The sequence below is a fragment of the Eutrigla gurnardus genome (assembly GCF_963514095.1).
Source record: "Eutrigla gurnardus genome assembly, chromosome: 2".
In the NCBI taxonomy this organism is placed as follows: Eukaryota; Metazoa; Chordata; class Actinopteri; order Perciformes; family Triglidae; genus Eutrigla; species Eutrigla gurnardus.
In genome coordinates, this window is record NC_139916.1 from 12,352,480 (window position 1) to 12,366,353 (window position 13,874).

The 13,874-nt window shown below is 45.1% G+C and overlaps 1 protein-coding gene across 1 annotated transcript in view; it reads right to left on the bottom strand.

The window, feature by feature from the left end:
• The window catches only part of arhgap40 (Rho GTPase activating protein 40), a gene marked incomplete at its 3' end in the record, with an annotated part of 26,466 nt that extends 13,165 nt beyond the window's left edge, over nucleotides 1-13,301 (bottom strand). The window contains exons 1-15 of the mRNA XM_084031491.1: nucleotides 13,212-13,301; nucleotides 9,462-9,691; nucleotides 8,233-8,453; nucleotides 7,217-7,286; nucleotides 6,438-6,586; nucleotides 5,525-5,690; nucleotides 4,996-5,087; nucleotides 4,556-4,633; nucleotides 3,843-4,002; nucleotides 3,029-3,111; nucleotides 1,936-2,142; nucleotides 1,293-1,436; nucleotides 915-1,066; nucleotides 578-633; nucleotides 5-13 (exon numbers count right to left, since the gene is read on the bottom strand). Coding sequence (XP_083887617.1) covers nucleotides 5-13; nucleotides 578-633; nucleotides 915-1,066; nucleotides 1,293-1,436; nucleotides 1,936-2,142; nucleotides 3,029-3,111; nucleotides 3,843-4,002; nucleotides 4,556-4,633; nucleotides 4,996-5,087; nucleotides 5,525-5,690; nucleotides 6,438-6,586; nucleotides 7,217-7,286; nucleotides 8,233-8,453; nucleotides 9,462-9,691; nucleotides 13,212-13,282 — 1,888 coding nt within the window. The 5' untranslated portion in view covers nucleotides 13,283-13,301. The remainder of the gene's footprint in view (nucleotides 1-4; nucleotides 14-577; nucleotides 634-914; nucleotides 1,067-1,292; nucleotides 1,437-1,935; nucleotides 2,143-3,028; nucleotides 3,112-3,842; nucleotides 4,003-4,555; nucleotides 4,634-4,995; nucleotides 5,088-5,524; nucleotides 5,691-6,437; nucleotides 6,587-7,216; nucleotides 7,287-8,232; nucleotides 8,454-9,461; nucleotides 9,692-13,211) is intronic.
• Nucleotides 13,302-13,874: the final 573 nt, after the last annotated feature.

Sequence of the window (13,874 nt, forward strand, 5' to 3'; positions counted from 1 at the left end):
AGGCAGTGCTCCCCTGCAGACAAACACACAAACATTACATGAAAAATGACTGTTTTATTTTACAAATCTGATTTTTTTCAGATTATAGTCTTAGGGCCTGTGTCCATATATTGCCTTTTTGCTGCAGAGCGCTGGGGATCGCTTCATCTCAACATTTTTAAACGTTGCTATGACAACGATATCTTGACAACATGTCACCACTCCAACAACGGTTGTATGATAATAACATGTTTTTCTCTCGAACAACTTTTGGATTAATTGTCCAATTTTATGTTAGTTTTTTTAGCTCTAGTATCAATTTAGACTTGGTTTTTTTTTTCCAAACCAACAATCTCAGCTGCTGATGTGCAGATTCTGAAGTTTTACAAACTGACTGAAGTTCCTCTCTCTTTGCCGTCGGCTCTCCTGCAAGCGTGCAGACATGTGTGACGAGCATTTGTCTGCTCTGATAACTGCAGATGCACCGCTCGTTGTCTCTTCGGCACAGTTCATTGCGCACCAACACCTCGCTACCCTCGTCAGCTCAGTGAGCAGAAAGACATGCAAATGTCAGCGCTGCGGCCATTTTGCAACTTACCAATGTTCCCTCCCACTTCGTAGAGGGCGCAGTCCGGATACGCCACAGAGCCGTTCCTGTTGGAGGGACAGCACCAATGTAGCATATTTAATGTTTTCATAAAGGTGTATTAAAAAAACACATAATATTTATTTTTGAAAGGAAACATTTCTACATTGTTGCCGATAAAGTTGGAATATTTTGTTTCCTGTTTATATCAGTAATCACTTTAAAGCAGGTGCAATGATTACATTATGTGTCCCAATCACCCAGGTAATTAATTCATGCATAATCGGTATGACCAAAGACATTATTCCAACTTCGACTACATTGACTGCATCATGTAAGACCTCAGTACCTTCGCATTTTGCCCTTCCCGTTGTCGGGGCTGCGGAGGTTCTGCCGCTGAAACTGGACGAGCAGATCCGCGGCCCGTGAGTGGATGTTGAGCTGGTACTCCATGGTGCCGCTCACCAGATCCCCAACCTGGATCTTCACCGTACGGCACGGCTGCAGGGCGAAACATCATTAATATCACCAGATAGTGAAACAAAACTAGACCTTTTCACAGCCAACACCTTGTTTTCCAAATGACGGCATGATAGTATGCAGCTTCAGCAGTGATTACCAGGTTGGTTGGTATGCGAGGTTCACCGAAAAGACTTGAGATGTGTTTGTATGTGCGGCTGTGATTATGCCGCGTGTTTTTCTTATTGGGGGTTGAGACCCGCCTCACCTCTGCTGCGTTTTTATCCGGCTTGTCACGGCTGTCCGTGTGGATCTTCCTCAGGAGGTTCTTGATGCGGCGGTCGTAGAACTGGTAACGCCGGTTGCTGTTCTCGTTCAGCTTGCGCACCTGGCTCATGAGGAAATTAGGGATCTGAGAACAAAAGGGAACATGATGTGTGTGTGATGGAGGTATGTTCATGCCAAGAACATCCAGGATACACAAGTAAGACTGGAATTTATGGCCGGAAAAGTTTCAACTTGACGATGAAATAAAGAAGTCCAACTACTTGAAGATAGAAGAAACACTGTGCTATTAAAACTCACAAATTCAAGAAAGATACATGAAATAAAAAAAACTACTGAGAAGTATTTTCAAAAAGACTCAAATTATGTAGCTTCAGCTGAGAAAACCCACTCGCTGAATCTATGACAACCATGATAATAAACCCTTTGAATTTTGAATCTTGAAAAAATCCCCTTCAAAATAAAAGCACAGGATTTTTTTTCTTAGCCTTTTTTTTTTTTCCCAGGCAAAGGCCATTAAAAACAGGTCCCTGACCACCAACCTGTTGGGAACCACTGCTCTAAATACATTACACGATTATATCTAATGTTTTTGCAGTAAAACCAACAATCTAAGGGGCCCTTACCGTCCAGAGCAGGTCCTGGTAGCGGATCAGGAGCCTCATGACATCGGCGGCCTTCTCCACGTGGCCTTTCTCGGCCCCCTCGGTTAGCCTGCTGGGGACGGCCTTGTGGAGGAAGAGGTTGGGAGCCATGATGGTGGCCACGGCCCACAGGTTCATCCTGTTCTTCTTCTCCCTGGATACCACCTTGCTGAGGAACTCGAGGAGGGCCTGGAGGACGCACAGATGGAGGTACGCACGCATTGCAATCAAAGGTGGGCTTTTGTCTCATTTGATGGAGGTTGAACACTCCAGTTTTAATAGAGGCCACTCACACCGAAGCTAAAAGTGAATTAGCATAGTGACTGAATCATTTGTAACACCTCAGCGGAGAAGTGTGTTAACGCACGGTGAGTTTCAGCTGCCTCCGCTGGAGTCAGAGTAATTAGTTCAGGTGGGTTTTTATCCTCCCGGATGCTAGAAGTGGAGCGGACTGCACATTCCTGTCGGTCATAGTGAGTCGCTGCTAACGCCAGCTGTTATATAGGGTGTATTAATTGTAGATTGAGAGCCGAACGGTATAGCAATGGTGCTTTGGTGGATCAATTTCTGAAAATATACAGGCGATTTATAAGTAACTCAAAGTTGCTCTGTGTTAAAGGTGCTTGAGTTTATTCACATTTCACCGTTAAGAACCCGAGAAGGATTATCGTTCAAACATGTGACCGAAGCAGATTTCTTTAGCAGAAATTGGTTTCTTTTATCCCGATAGAGGAAGCTGGTTTTCATGTTTACACAACATTTTTACAAATCATCTGAAATCATCTCAATTCATTACAACCAGGAAACGAAAAAGGGGGCAAAAAAAAACTCTGATTACATAAAAACACAGTGATTCAGCTTCATGTAGAAGCAACATCAGTGTGTATTCAGACGAATGAATATGAAATGAAATCTGTGTGTCGATCTGAGAGTGTGAGCATTATTTTTGTCATTCATTTATGAAGTGCATTGTTGAAGTGTGTGTGGGTGTGGGTGTGTGTGTGTTTGTGTGGGTGGGCGTGTGCGTGTGCGTGCGTGTGCATGGGTGTGTGTGTGTGTGTGTGGGTGTGTGTACCTTCAGTGTGTTCCTGTTGGGCTCAGGCAGCAGCAGGATCAGCAGGTTCAACATGTGGAGTTTCTGCCTCAGCTCCGTGATGTCTGAAGAGGAAGAGGAAGCAAATGTAACACAAGTTTAACACCCACACACAGACACACACCCACACACACTCCTCATTTCCTCTGCGTTTGCCTAAGAGTAATGGCATATCTAAAGATTAATGTCCTTGTGACAGGTGGCCATTAGGTGTGTTAGCTTATGTCTACGTGGTCACACGTCGTTTATCACTTTGCAGACTAAACATCAGCGAGTCATCAATCAGATCATATTAATATCAGTCCACTCTCTTGCTCAGGCCAGGCTCATGTTAAAAACTAGCTGCTTTGTCTCCGTTGCCTCTTAAAAGGCTATCGACTTGTTCATCTTAATGCCGGAGTAGGTAAAGGTAGACTTCAGGGTAATTATGACGTGAACCTGCTCAGCTGCAAAAGTTGGGCAGCAGAATTATTGCATATGCATGATTTTTTGAAAATATGAAACAGTCTGTCACTTTCAAAAAATCTGTCTGAAAAATCAAACGTTTGATATTCTAGCATTTGTCTTTGTGTTTCTATTTTATTTTATTTTTTCTTATTTTAAACTGTTTTAATTTATAAAAAATATTTGCTTTTCCTATCCTGTCACATCAAGCAATCAAAGCAAATGTACCTGATGATATGGTTGTACTGAGAATAAACATAAAGTAAAAAAAAGAAAATTCATAAAAACATTTTTAAAAAAGCACTGATCTACCACAGGTCTGGTCGTTATGGGGTACTTGGTGAACTCTGACCTCTGACGGCACTGAAGGTGTTGAGGTACTCGGCGGTGAGCAGAGGAGAGGGAAGCTCCCGGATGAACTTCTTGAGCAGCGTGGCGGCGTCGTTGGGACTCACCTCGTCCCAGCTGACCTGCCCCGAGTAGAAGTTAGACTCCAGGTTCTGTTGCAGCTGCTGCAGGTACGAAAACCACGAGAAAAGATGAACTGCCAGTCATAATTTCCACCGCCCAGACATAAAAAATTTCAGAAATATTATCATAATGGTGTCATATTTTGATCCACTAATATCATCATAAAGTAAAGAACAAAAAAAGTCACATTAAGTTTACTTAATTCTCTGTGAATTATGTATTATCTGCCACAGACGTGATTGATCACTACCAGTAATCCTCCTGATGCTCAATGGCGCCCCCTCCTGTCTGCTTTAGTTTAATTGATTCTCCATCTACTGTGAAGTGATGTAAATGCAGTAAACAGGAGGTGGATCCGTCAGCATAGGGGAAAAAAATCACATTATTGATTTCGTCTCATTGGACTTTTAAGTAAATGTCAACAACAGTTAAACTATTTTCTTTCCGCCACTTCTGACATTTAAGCGTTTCGAAATGTCGGCCGGCTGTAGGTCACCAAGCATGTCTTCATTTCTTTGCTTTAAACATAAGATTAACAGAAAGGGGGGGGGTTCTTTGATAAACTATTTTTGTGTATGCAAATATGATATATACCTTGATTCTGGACTGAGATCCTGGAACCCGCAGGATCCCCTCCGAATCGACACCTTTCTTCTCCAAAAACGACAACAACTGCAGAGAGAGAGAGAGAGAGAGAGAGAGAGAGAGAGAGAGAGAGGGGCTCTGGCATCAGCAGATAAGCATCTCTTGCTCACCTCTGCTGGTCGTTCTCAGTAACTGCTGCGACATGCAGGGTGTGGTCAAAGCAATTCTCACTCAGAGGACACTGAGGTCGTTTCATGTGCTTCTATCTGAGGACTTGAAGGTTCAGCAAAGACCCAAACATTAACCTGGCAGATCTGATATGTAGGCACATTCATAAACTAAATCAACACCTGAAATTACTATTCTCAGATTAAAAAAAAAAAAAGAATGGAATCATCTTCCCCACACACGTCTCCTATTGATTTTATATGCATGTTGAGGGTCCTCACCGCCTGCATGAAGAGGGGGGTCGTGGTGTTGGGCTTCATTTTCTGGTCATTCTCCAGCAGCGCGGCCAGCGGCACGCCGTACAGCGAGCTCTCTGTGGACGACGCAGAGACACATTCCATTGTTCTGTCTCACAGCCACACATTCAGCCAAACGGTGCATCAGGGAGACGCTCCCCTGTGTTGTCTGTGTGCATATCTGCAGTCACACTACAGTGTGACCGCAGTGTGCCAAAACACGGCTGATTCATACACCACTAGGGAGGATTTCACAATAGTCTGGAGAGAGTCACGTACTACGTAGAATATCAAGCAATCAGGAGTATAAATAGATTTCAGACTGCAGGAAGTCTCTGCAGACGTTAGAAAGCTGCAGACAACCAATCAGGTGCCAGCAGAGTCATTGTTTTCCTTTGGTTTGATTGGCTCACAGTCACAAAGGGACAAAAAAAAGCATGCAGGTAAACGACAGGAGCCACCTGCAGCATGAATCTCCTCGGCTGTGTGTTTTGTAAAGTTTTCTAACCCGTACCTGGGATTTTCCTCTTGCCCGTTTTGTGCCTCTTGACCTCCAGCTCTAAGAGGTCACACAGCGCCGTCATGTCGATGAGCGCCAGCTGACGCACCTTCTTCATGTCGCCGTGGGAGAGATCCTGAATACGAGTCACGCCGAGGCGACACTTGGGGCAGATCACCCGCTGAGGAGGCGAAAGGAGAGGAGAGAGGGGGGATTAGGAAGCAAAGAGGTGAAGAAAGACAAATACACATATAAAGCAAAAACAGGACGGGATAAAGAAGAAAATGCCAGCGGAGTGAAATCATTAACATTACACTCATTGTAATAAACAGTATCCATGCATGTATTACCCACACATTTAAAAAACAATAATCCCCCCCTTTCTGCCAAGGAAACTTATCAAGCCTGTAATAGAAAAATTAAATCTGCTCGGTGACGAAACAACTCTTCTTTTGTTGGGAACTAATTCCCTCATTCCTGTGTTTTTGCGTAACTCTGTTATCTAACCAGCAGCGAGGCCGATTAGCGTCGGCTCACAATATAAATGTGTGTCTTAACAGGTTTACATGAAAATGACCCAAAATATCTCCGGTCTGAACAGAGAGAGAAATACCCGAAAGCCCCAGATTACTGAGATTATGCTCCTCCATTACCAGCTATTATTAGAGGTTATTATTATTCACCATGGATGTGCATGATTATTATTTCCATGTCCTGTTTTCTCTAAATAGACAAACAACTTTCACACCCACCAAAATAAACGTAGGAAACACAAGCAGTGAAACCTCTGTCAGCGTTTCCCCTTTATGCCCCATTTGCAAATTGTCTTCCCATTTTATGACACCAGTTCCACATTTGTGATCATATTTTTAAACTTCCTGCCGTGTTTCTGTCCTGACAGTGGAGATCAAAGTGTGTGGGTGCTTACCGGCAGGGTGCCATCCTCTTTCCTGCGCCGGCTGTTGTTCTGTGGAAGTTTGGCCTGTTTGAGGAAGATGACGGCCTGTTCGCAATACGCCACGTCGGTGATGAAGAACTCCTCTTTGGCAGCGCCCGGCTGATGCTCCGGCGTCACGGCTGAGAGGGAAACACACACACACATAAAGCGATCTATGAATTCACCTGAGGAAGTCCACAGTGGAGAAGTCACATAACAAGAGGAAGAAAAACAAAAAATGTCCACAGACATGAGGACAGAGGAAGAACACAGTAAAGAACATTTGGCAGAACATTTGGCAGAACATTTGGCAGAACATTTGGCAGAAGTATCCTTTAGAGTATCTGTTGATAGATAGATAGATAGATAGATAGATAGATAGATAGATAGATAGATAGATAGATAGATAGATAGATAGATAGATAGATAGAGCAGAACTATATACCAGAAAATCTAAAACGTTAAAAAATGAGTGAATTTCTCTCTGTAAGGAGGTTTCCCTTTTTTTTACATTTTTCTCTGCACAAAAAAAACCTCAAATATTAGTCAAAAACATTGCAAGTGAAAACATTTTGCAGTTGGACTCCCTGAGGGCAGCTGCCTGCAGAGCCGGTGGAGTTATCTGGGGGATTTAATCTGAACCCATCAGCAGATCGGTGGAAGAGCCGTGGTCTGATCCCGACAGGCAATCCCTCCACGTGAACTCACAAACCCGCCGCTCACCTGACTGCGGCTCACCGTGCCGGTACTACTTACTATGTGGCTCTTACCTGTTTTGGTGACCGATGCCATGCTGTTGTGGGCGGAGTCTCCGCTACACTGGGACTCGGGAAGAAGCGTCTGGTGGAAGAGAGCATTTTATCGACGGGTCACAAACAAACAAATCCAAAGTCAAGTCAAATGATGTAGCCTCAAAGGATCTTTAAAATTTGTGTCTTCAACCTCAATTCACGAACCTACTATTAATGTATTTTGTATTTTGCTTTGCTACTTATGCTTTTGTTATTTGCACTATCCCCTTTTCCTGCTGCTGCCCTGTAAATGTCCCCACTGTGGGATTAATAAAGGATTATCTTATTTTATCTTAATTCAGATAATCATAAATCCTTTCAGGAAAGATTTTTTTAAAACGTCTGGTTTAAACAGTGGAGGGAATCTTCTGCTGGGACAAATATTCAACAGATGTAATATTGTGTCGACCTGTGGGAATAGAAGTATTCTATTGAGCAGAATGAGGCGGTTTGCTTTGATAATGGTCTGATAAGATCAGAGGGAACAGAGTCTATATTCCCCTCTCACGGCTGCTCAGACAGACGGGGAGGACAAAGCGTGGCCTTTAAACGGGATTTGCCTTTATTGTCCCAGGTGAGCCCGTCTGCATGAAACACGACAGCACAACAGGGCGGGGAAGTCGCTCACTGAGTCCTGACGGAGTCACCGCGGAGAAAAGGACGTGTTCTGTTTCATCGCACGCAGCTTTGACACGGACAGAATCTGATTGCTGTTGGCATTTCTTCATCACAGTTTCACAACATTTAACACGTAGGAACATTTATATTTGCTTATTAAAGGTTGTATTCATGTAAAGGACATTACATTTTTGGACATTACATTTTTGGATGAAAAATAGTTAGATAATTTCAGGGACCCACTGTTGTCCCTTGCTTTCTCTCTCTACCAAGGTGTCAGAGGTCACGGTGTCAGAGGTCACCGTGAGCTACAGACTCTCCCCTTTGGACCAGCTGGGATTTAAACAAACATTTGAAGGTCATTGCGAACTGCTGACCTGAGCGATGGGCGAGTGGAAGATCTCACGGACGTCCCGCGGCGCCGGTTTGTTCCTCTTGCGGAGGGACAGCGTGTAGGAGTCCAGCCGGCGCTGCACGGCCTCGGCCTGAGTCCGGGTCAGAGTGGACAGCAGCACCGCGTTGTCTACATCCTCGCTGTCCTCGCTGATGAGGGTGGAGAGGCCAGCGTCGGCTAACCACTGCTCCTCCTGTTCGCCTTCTGACACGCAGAACAACCACAGACAGGTGAATACAGGTAACGTGGAGATGTGATCACTATTTAAAATGCAGAATTTTACTGGTATAAATTTGGATGTGATGTGACTCGGTGTGTCTGGAGTAACAACCAGCTATCAGAGTGGGAAACAACTGTAGCACAGTCAGACAGGAAGTCACGAGCATCCCATACAAAACACAGACTGGGAATACTTTCTGTTCTTTTGTACATATTTGTATACATTTATACCTTTAGTTTTTAGTTTAGATTTTATTCTTTTCTGTCGTATTTTCTATTTTTCTATCTGTGTGAAGGGAAACTGCAAATTGTGAGACAATAAAATGTTGAATCACAGGCTGTAAAACAAATACAAAACTATGTTAGGGGGGTTAAACAAATATATTCAACATAACTGCCAGTCTTTAAGTATAACAAGGTAATGATTTTGTTTTATCATGTCTGCATGGATGGAGAAATGTGTGTTTCAGAGTGAGTGGCACGACATTAGTGACGTTATTTAGAATAATATCCATCTCATCCAGCCAGCATGTATATCAGTTACACCTGCCAAGCTAATGAGTGTTTACTTACACCTTGATCTCTTTTAAGCGACTCGTAAATCTCTGCATTGTAAGAACTTGTGTCGTTACCAGGTTAACTCCTGAAGAGACAATGTTTACTCTCTCAAAAATAATAATAGTCACATTTACACCCCAGAATCCAGACCAGAGGGTTTACTGGTTAAAAAAAACAGTAATATGAACTATTAAAGGGTAGTATTAACACAATCAGACACTAAAATTAATGAGCACTCCCTGCCACAGCGTGTTTGATGGTGTTGTCATGGTGATTTGCTGCACGAGCGCGGTACCCGATGCGTTGCCATGGCGAATGCATCGTGTCGCGCAGCATCTCAGCGGCGGCTGTGTGAAACCCCGATGGCGCGTGACTGTGGCGCACAGGCCCGCCTCCTAAACACCTCCGTCTCCCCCGATGGATACGGTGCTTTACCTTCCGACTGTCTGGAGTCCCTCCGGCTGCAGTCGAGGTCCGCGTAGCCGCTGCCCTGTCGGATGGTCTCCACTTCGCTCCAGAACGAGTCCAGGCAGAGTTTGTCGGGGTGCTGCTCCTGCTCCTGGTCCTGGGAGGGCGGCGTGTGCGTGCTGCGTGCGTGCTCAGCGGCTGCCTGGTCCTGCAGGATGGCCCAGGGCTCCACGCTCATCTCGGTGGGGCTGGGGTTTCTGGCACACACATACACACACGTAAAGAGATCGCACGCGTGCATGCAAACAAACAAACAAAACACACAAAGCAACGAGCAGAAAGACGCATACAAACGTGAGAGGAAACGAAGACCGGAGCGATGCAGGGGGGGAGGAGGGAGGGGGGAGGATGGAGGATGGAGGAGTCCGGTGAGATAGAGGAGAGACAAAAGGAGCGGGATGGATGGATGGAGGAGGGCCGGAGTGAGGAGAGAGATGGCGAGAAGGGGGGGTCTCTATTGTTCTTGCAAAATGTTGCCTGGAGGCGAGTACCCTGTTGATCCACTAGATGTCAGTGTAACAACGTGAAATCAGTTTTTCCAAAGGGGCACACCCCTTCATCTAACTGAAACAGATACCTGACTGCAGCCCACTAACAAAGACAGACAATCCAATGAAATCCAATGAAACAGTTCAAGAGAAATAATCAATCAAAAAACCTCAGATCGTTTTCCAAAAACCGAGAAGGAAAACAACCACACTGCTGCGTTTCATGTGCAGGAAACAACAGAGGGTACCACTGTTCTGCAGCAACAATGGGACAGCTGTGGACACGCAGGCCAACCCCTCAGGCACCAACATGTGACCAGGCGCTCACAGGAAGTGGTCCGCTGAGTCACTCCGGGTTCTTTTTTTGGTGTGAGGTCCCGAGTCAGCAAATCCCAAAGATGCATACCAAAAAGCCACACTCATTTCTGAGGAATGCCAGATGGCATATCATCATCATCATAAAAAAAAAATACCAATCATACTCTCAGCCGTGATGCAAGGACAGACAGGTTTCTTCACACTATCAGGTGAAGTCTGGTCAGATTTGTTCCAGATGAGTGTTTCTTTTCTGGTTTCATGGCATCTCAGAGTGGAGGGGGGGGGTTCAGTAGATACTGGATTCACAGATTTTCAGTGAAGCAAATGTAGTATCTAATGTCTAACCAGGACTCCACATGAGCCAAGAAGTTGCAGGGAGAGAACATGTGGCACTGCTGCATTCCTGTTCAAGAGACGATAAGGGCGGCATTTTTCATACGTCTTGCTCCGTATAGTACTCAGAGTACAGAGACACACATCCTGCTACTAATTATTTTGGCATTGAAACTCAGTGTCAACATAAAAGCATTTAAACGCAGTTATATATGGAGAAGTAAAGGGATGTAGTTGGAGATTTAAAGTTATCTAGATGTGTTTTTGTTTTGGATTTATATATCATATTCTGACTTGGATAATGATGACTATTCCACACAGATATATGAGCTTTATGTCAATTAAACGTGATAATATAAAGAAGGGGAAGGACATGATGAAGCTCCCTCCTCAAACTTGAATTATTTGATTTATTTTGGATTTGTGTGACGTATTTTATGTCATTTAAATACTGTACTTTGTTTTCGAAGAAAATAAAGATAAAATCAGATTAAAATCAAAATTAAAATGACCCAAATTTTATTCTATCCCACAAATGAAGGTATTTCTGCCAACTACTGTACAATTACCCTGTTTAGATGTGAAAATAGAGTCACACGTCTAGAATAACGTTGGAACCCAAAGTACCACACGTACTACATGTACCACACGTACCACAGCTGCAGGAGTTCTGAATGACTTCTCCATCTTCACCACAGTGTGTCACCTACACAACTAGACGACATCCAAACTTTCACCACCAACATTTCTGGGTTCGATCCCCGGTGGTCATCCAGCTGCGTCTCATCACACGTACCTGGCTTTTTTCTTTTGTGAGGACGGCTTCACACGCTTGCTCCTTGTCGGGCTTTGGGTTGGTCGGAGCCTGAAGCGGCTCAACCTGGTGCGCGGAAACTGCATGGTGGATCCGAGCCTGCTCAACAGTACCTCCTCTCTACCTCCCATATCCACAACGGTGAAGGAACCCAGGAATTACAGACCAAAAGCCCTCTAGCTTTATCCAGAGCTGGTTGGTGGGACACGCTGTGTGGAGTGTAAATCTGCTCCACTGAGGCTGTCTGGTGTGTTTGAGAGCTGAAACGGAGCTGGAATGAAGGAGGGAGTGACGACTCCCTGAACGTCAACGCATCGTTCACACCTGTCCACTCCCATGCCACCCTGGGGTGACACGCCCTGCCGTCATGCCTTCTGGCCACCAAACAAGAATGTTTGACTCGTTTGAAAACTAGTCAGAAAGACTTAACAGAACAGAACAATGCTGCTTGTTGCAGTCCAAGTGTAATGGAGGTAAAGGACGAATCCCCATCGCCTCTCGTAGTAAAAGCTGACTCACTCACCTGCGTGCTTCAGGTGGAAGATGCACAACTTAACTCAAGCTAATCAATCAGCGGCTTCTTTGTTGGAGAGACGAGGCATGTTATCACCTGTATGCTGTTACTGTAAGAATTAAGTTAATCAAACGGGGTCAAAAGGATGATAAGATGCTCTTTTTTTTTTTTCAAACTATGACCTACGAGGTCACCTCAAATCCAACAGGCGTGACGGTTCGTGACGTACGTGGTACGCGAAATCAAAAAAATGCCATATGTCCCGCCGACAGCTCACCTGTTGCAACATCCACCACAAACATCCTAGTCCGACCTCATACCTGAGCTCTTGACTAAACAGTTGTCATTTAAACAAAAACATGAGCGCGGGCGTCTCTCGAGTTCCTCAACAGGTCCGTCCGCATTGTCTGCGAGCGGAGCTGTGACCCCTCGACCCCTCACCAGATCCCTGACTCATCCTCGCTGTCTCACTCCCTCTCGTCATGCTGATGACAGCCGTTACACACATGACGAGGATGTGATCACCAGATGCCTTCTGAGATTCAGAGTGAAAACCAGTTGCTTTGCCATGCTATTAGTAGCATGTTATCCGACTGTGTAGAGGGGAAGGATAGGCGGAGAGCTTCCTCATTTCACGTACCAAGAGCAAAAGCTTATTTTAATAACGATATGCTAAAAAATCACCATGCCAGCAACAACAACAAGCCACAAAACACAGCAATGCTACTTTGTAAGTAGACATTTTAAAACAGGGGGGGGATGTCAGGGTGTTGGGATTGTTTCTTCCCAAACTAACAGCAGAGAATCAACAGGAAACTCCACTCGGAGAGAAGAATGAACGAAAATGTCAAACCACAATGTCTGTTGGAAACAACCCAAAGTAACCCCTCAACCCAACAAAACTCAAGGAAACTGTAATCCACTTTTAGCGCAGTGTTTAATCCTCGTGGAGGAATTCCTCTGGAAGCCTATTAGCTTCTGCAAAGAATGCAGAAGTTCACGCGGCCTTGAGAACGTCACAGCAGGAAGGGTCCGTCCCGGGATACAGAAAAAAACTAAGTCTGCAGTCTACAAAATCTACAAAGAAATAAACAACAAAAATCTGGAAACAAAAAATTAATTGGACTATGAAGAGGCTGGTGAGTGAAAACAAAGACAGTAGAAAAGCTGTTTTAACACATACACTCTGGCCTGATATTAGTGGAGAAGCTTAATCCAAACATGAGCGTCCAGCAGAGGCCTGATCCTACCTGGCCTTGGCCCGCATGATGGCTCTGCCCGAACGCAGCAGAGCCCCGGAGCCGCTTCTCCCCCACGGCATCCTGCGGTTGTGTCCCTCCCCCCCCCACCCCCCCACCCCCCAAAAAACTTGCTGCGAGCCGTATAGGAAACAGCAGCTGCCTGCCCCTGGCAAAGCTGTTTCCTTGCAATCTCTTCAGCGCACAAACACATTGGAACAAGGACGGTCTCACTGCCTCACTGCACTGGGTGGCACGTCACTACATCGCATCCTGGGGCAGGAAGAGGAGGTCTGCATGGGGGGGGTCTGGAAGGAGAGGAGCTGAGTGGCTGAATAGCTGACTGGGGCTGGGACACAGGCGGAGGGACGAGATCGGGCTCGAGGACTCGACAGCTGACTGTCTGTCTGTCTGCATGTCTGACTGTCTGGATGGATGAAGTTATGTCGGGGCTTCAGTTTCACCAGTGGGGGCAAAGAAACTTGGAAAATACCTTCTTGTTTTAGTGGCAACATGCTTAACTTATTCATGTACTCATTTACTCAATCCGCTTGACCTCTGACCTTTTTGTCTTCATGGTTGTCGTTAGTAACTGGAGTCCACCATCCAATTAACTGTCACTAATTTACAGCAGGCCTCGATCTAGAAGGTCTCGGGTTTGTCCACGGGACGTTT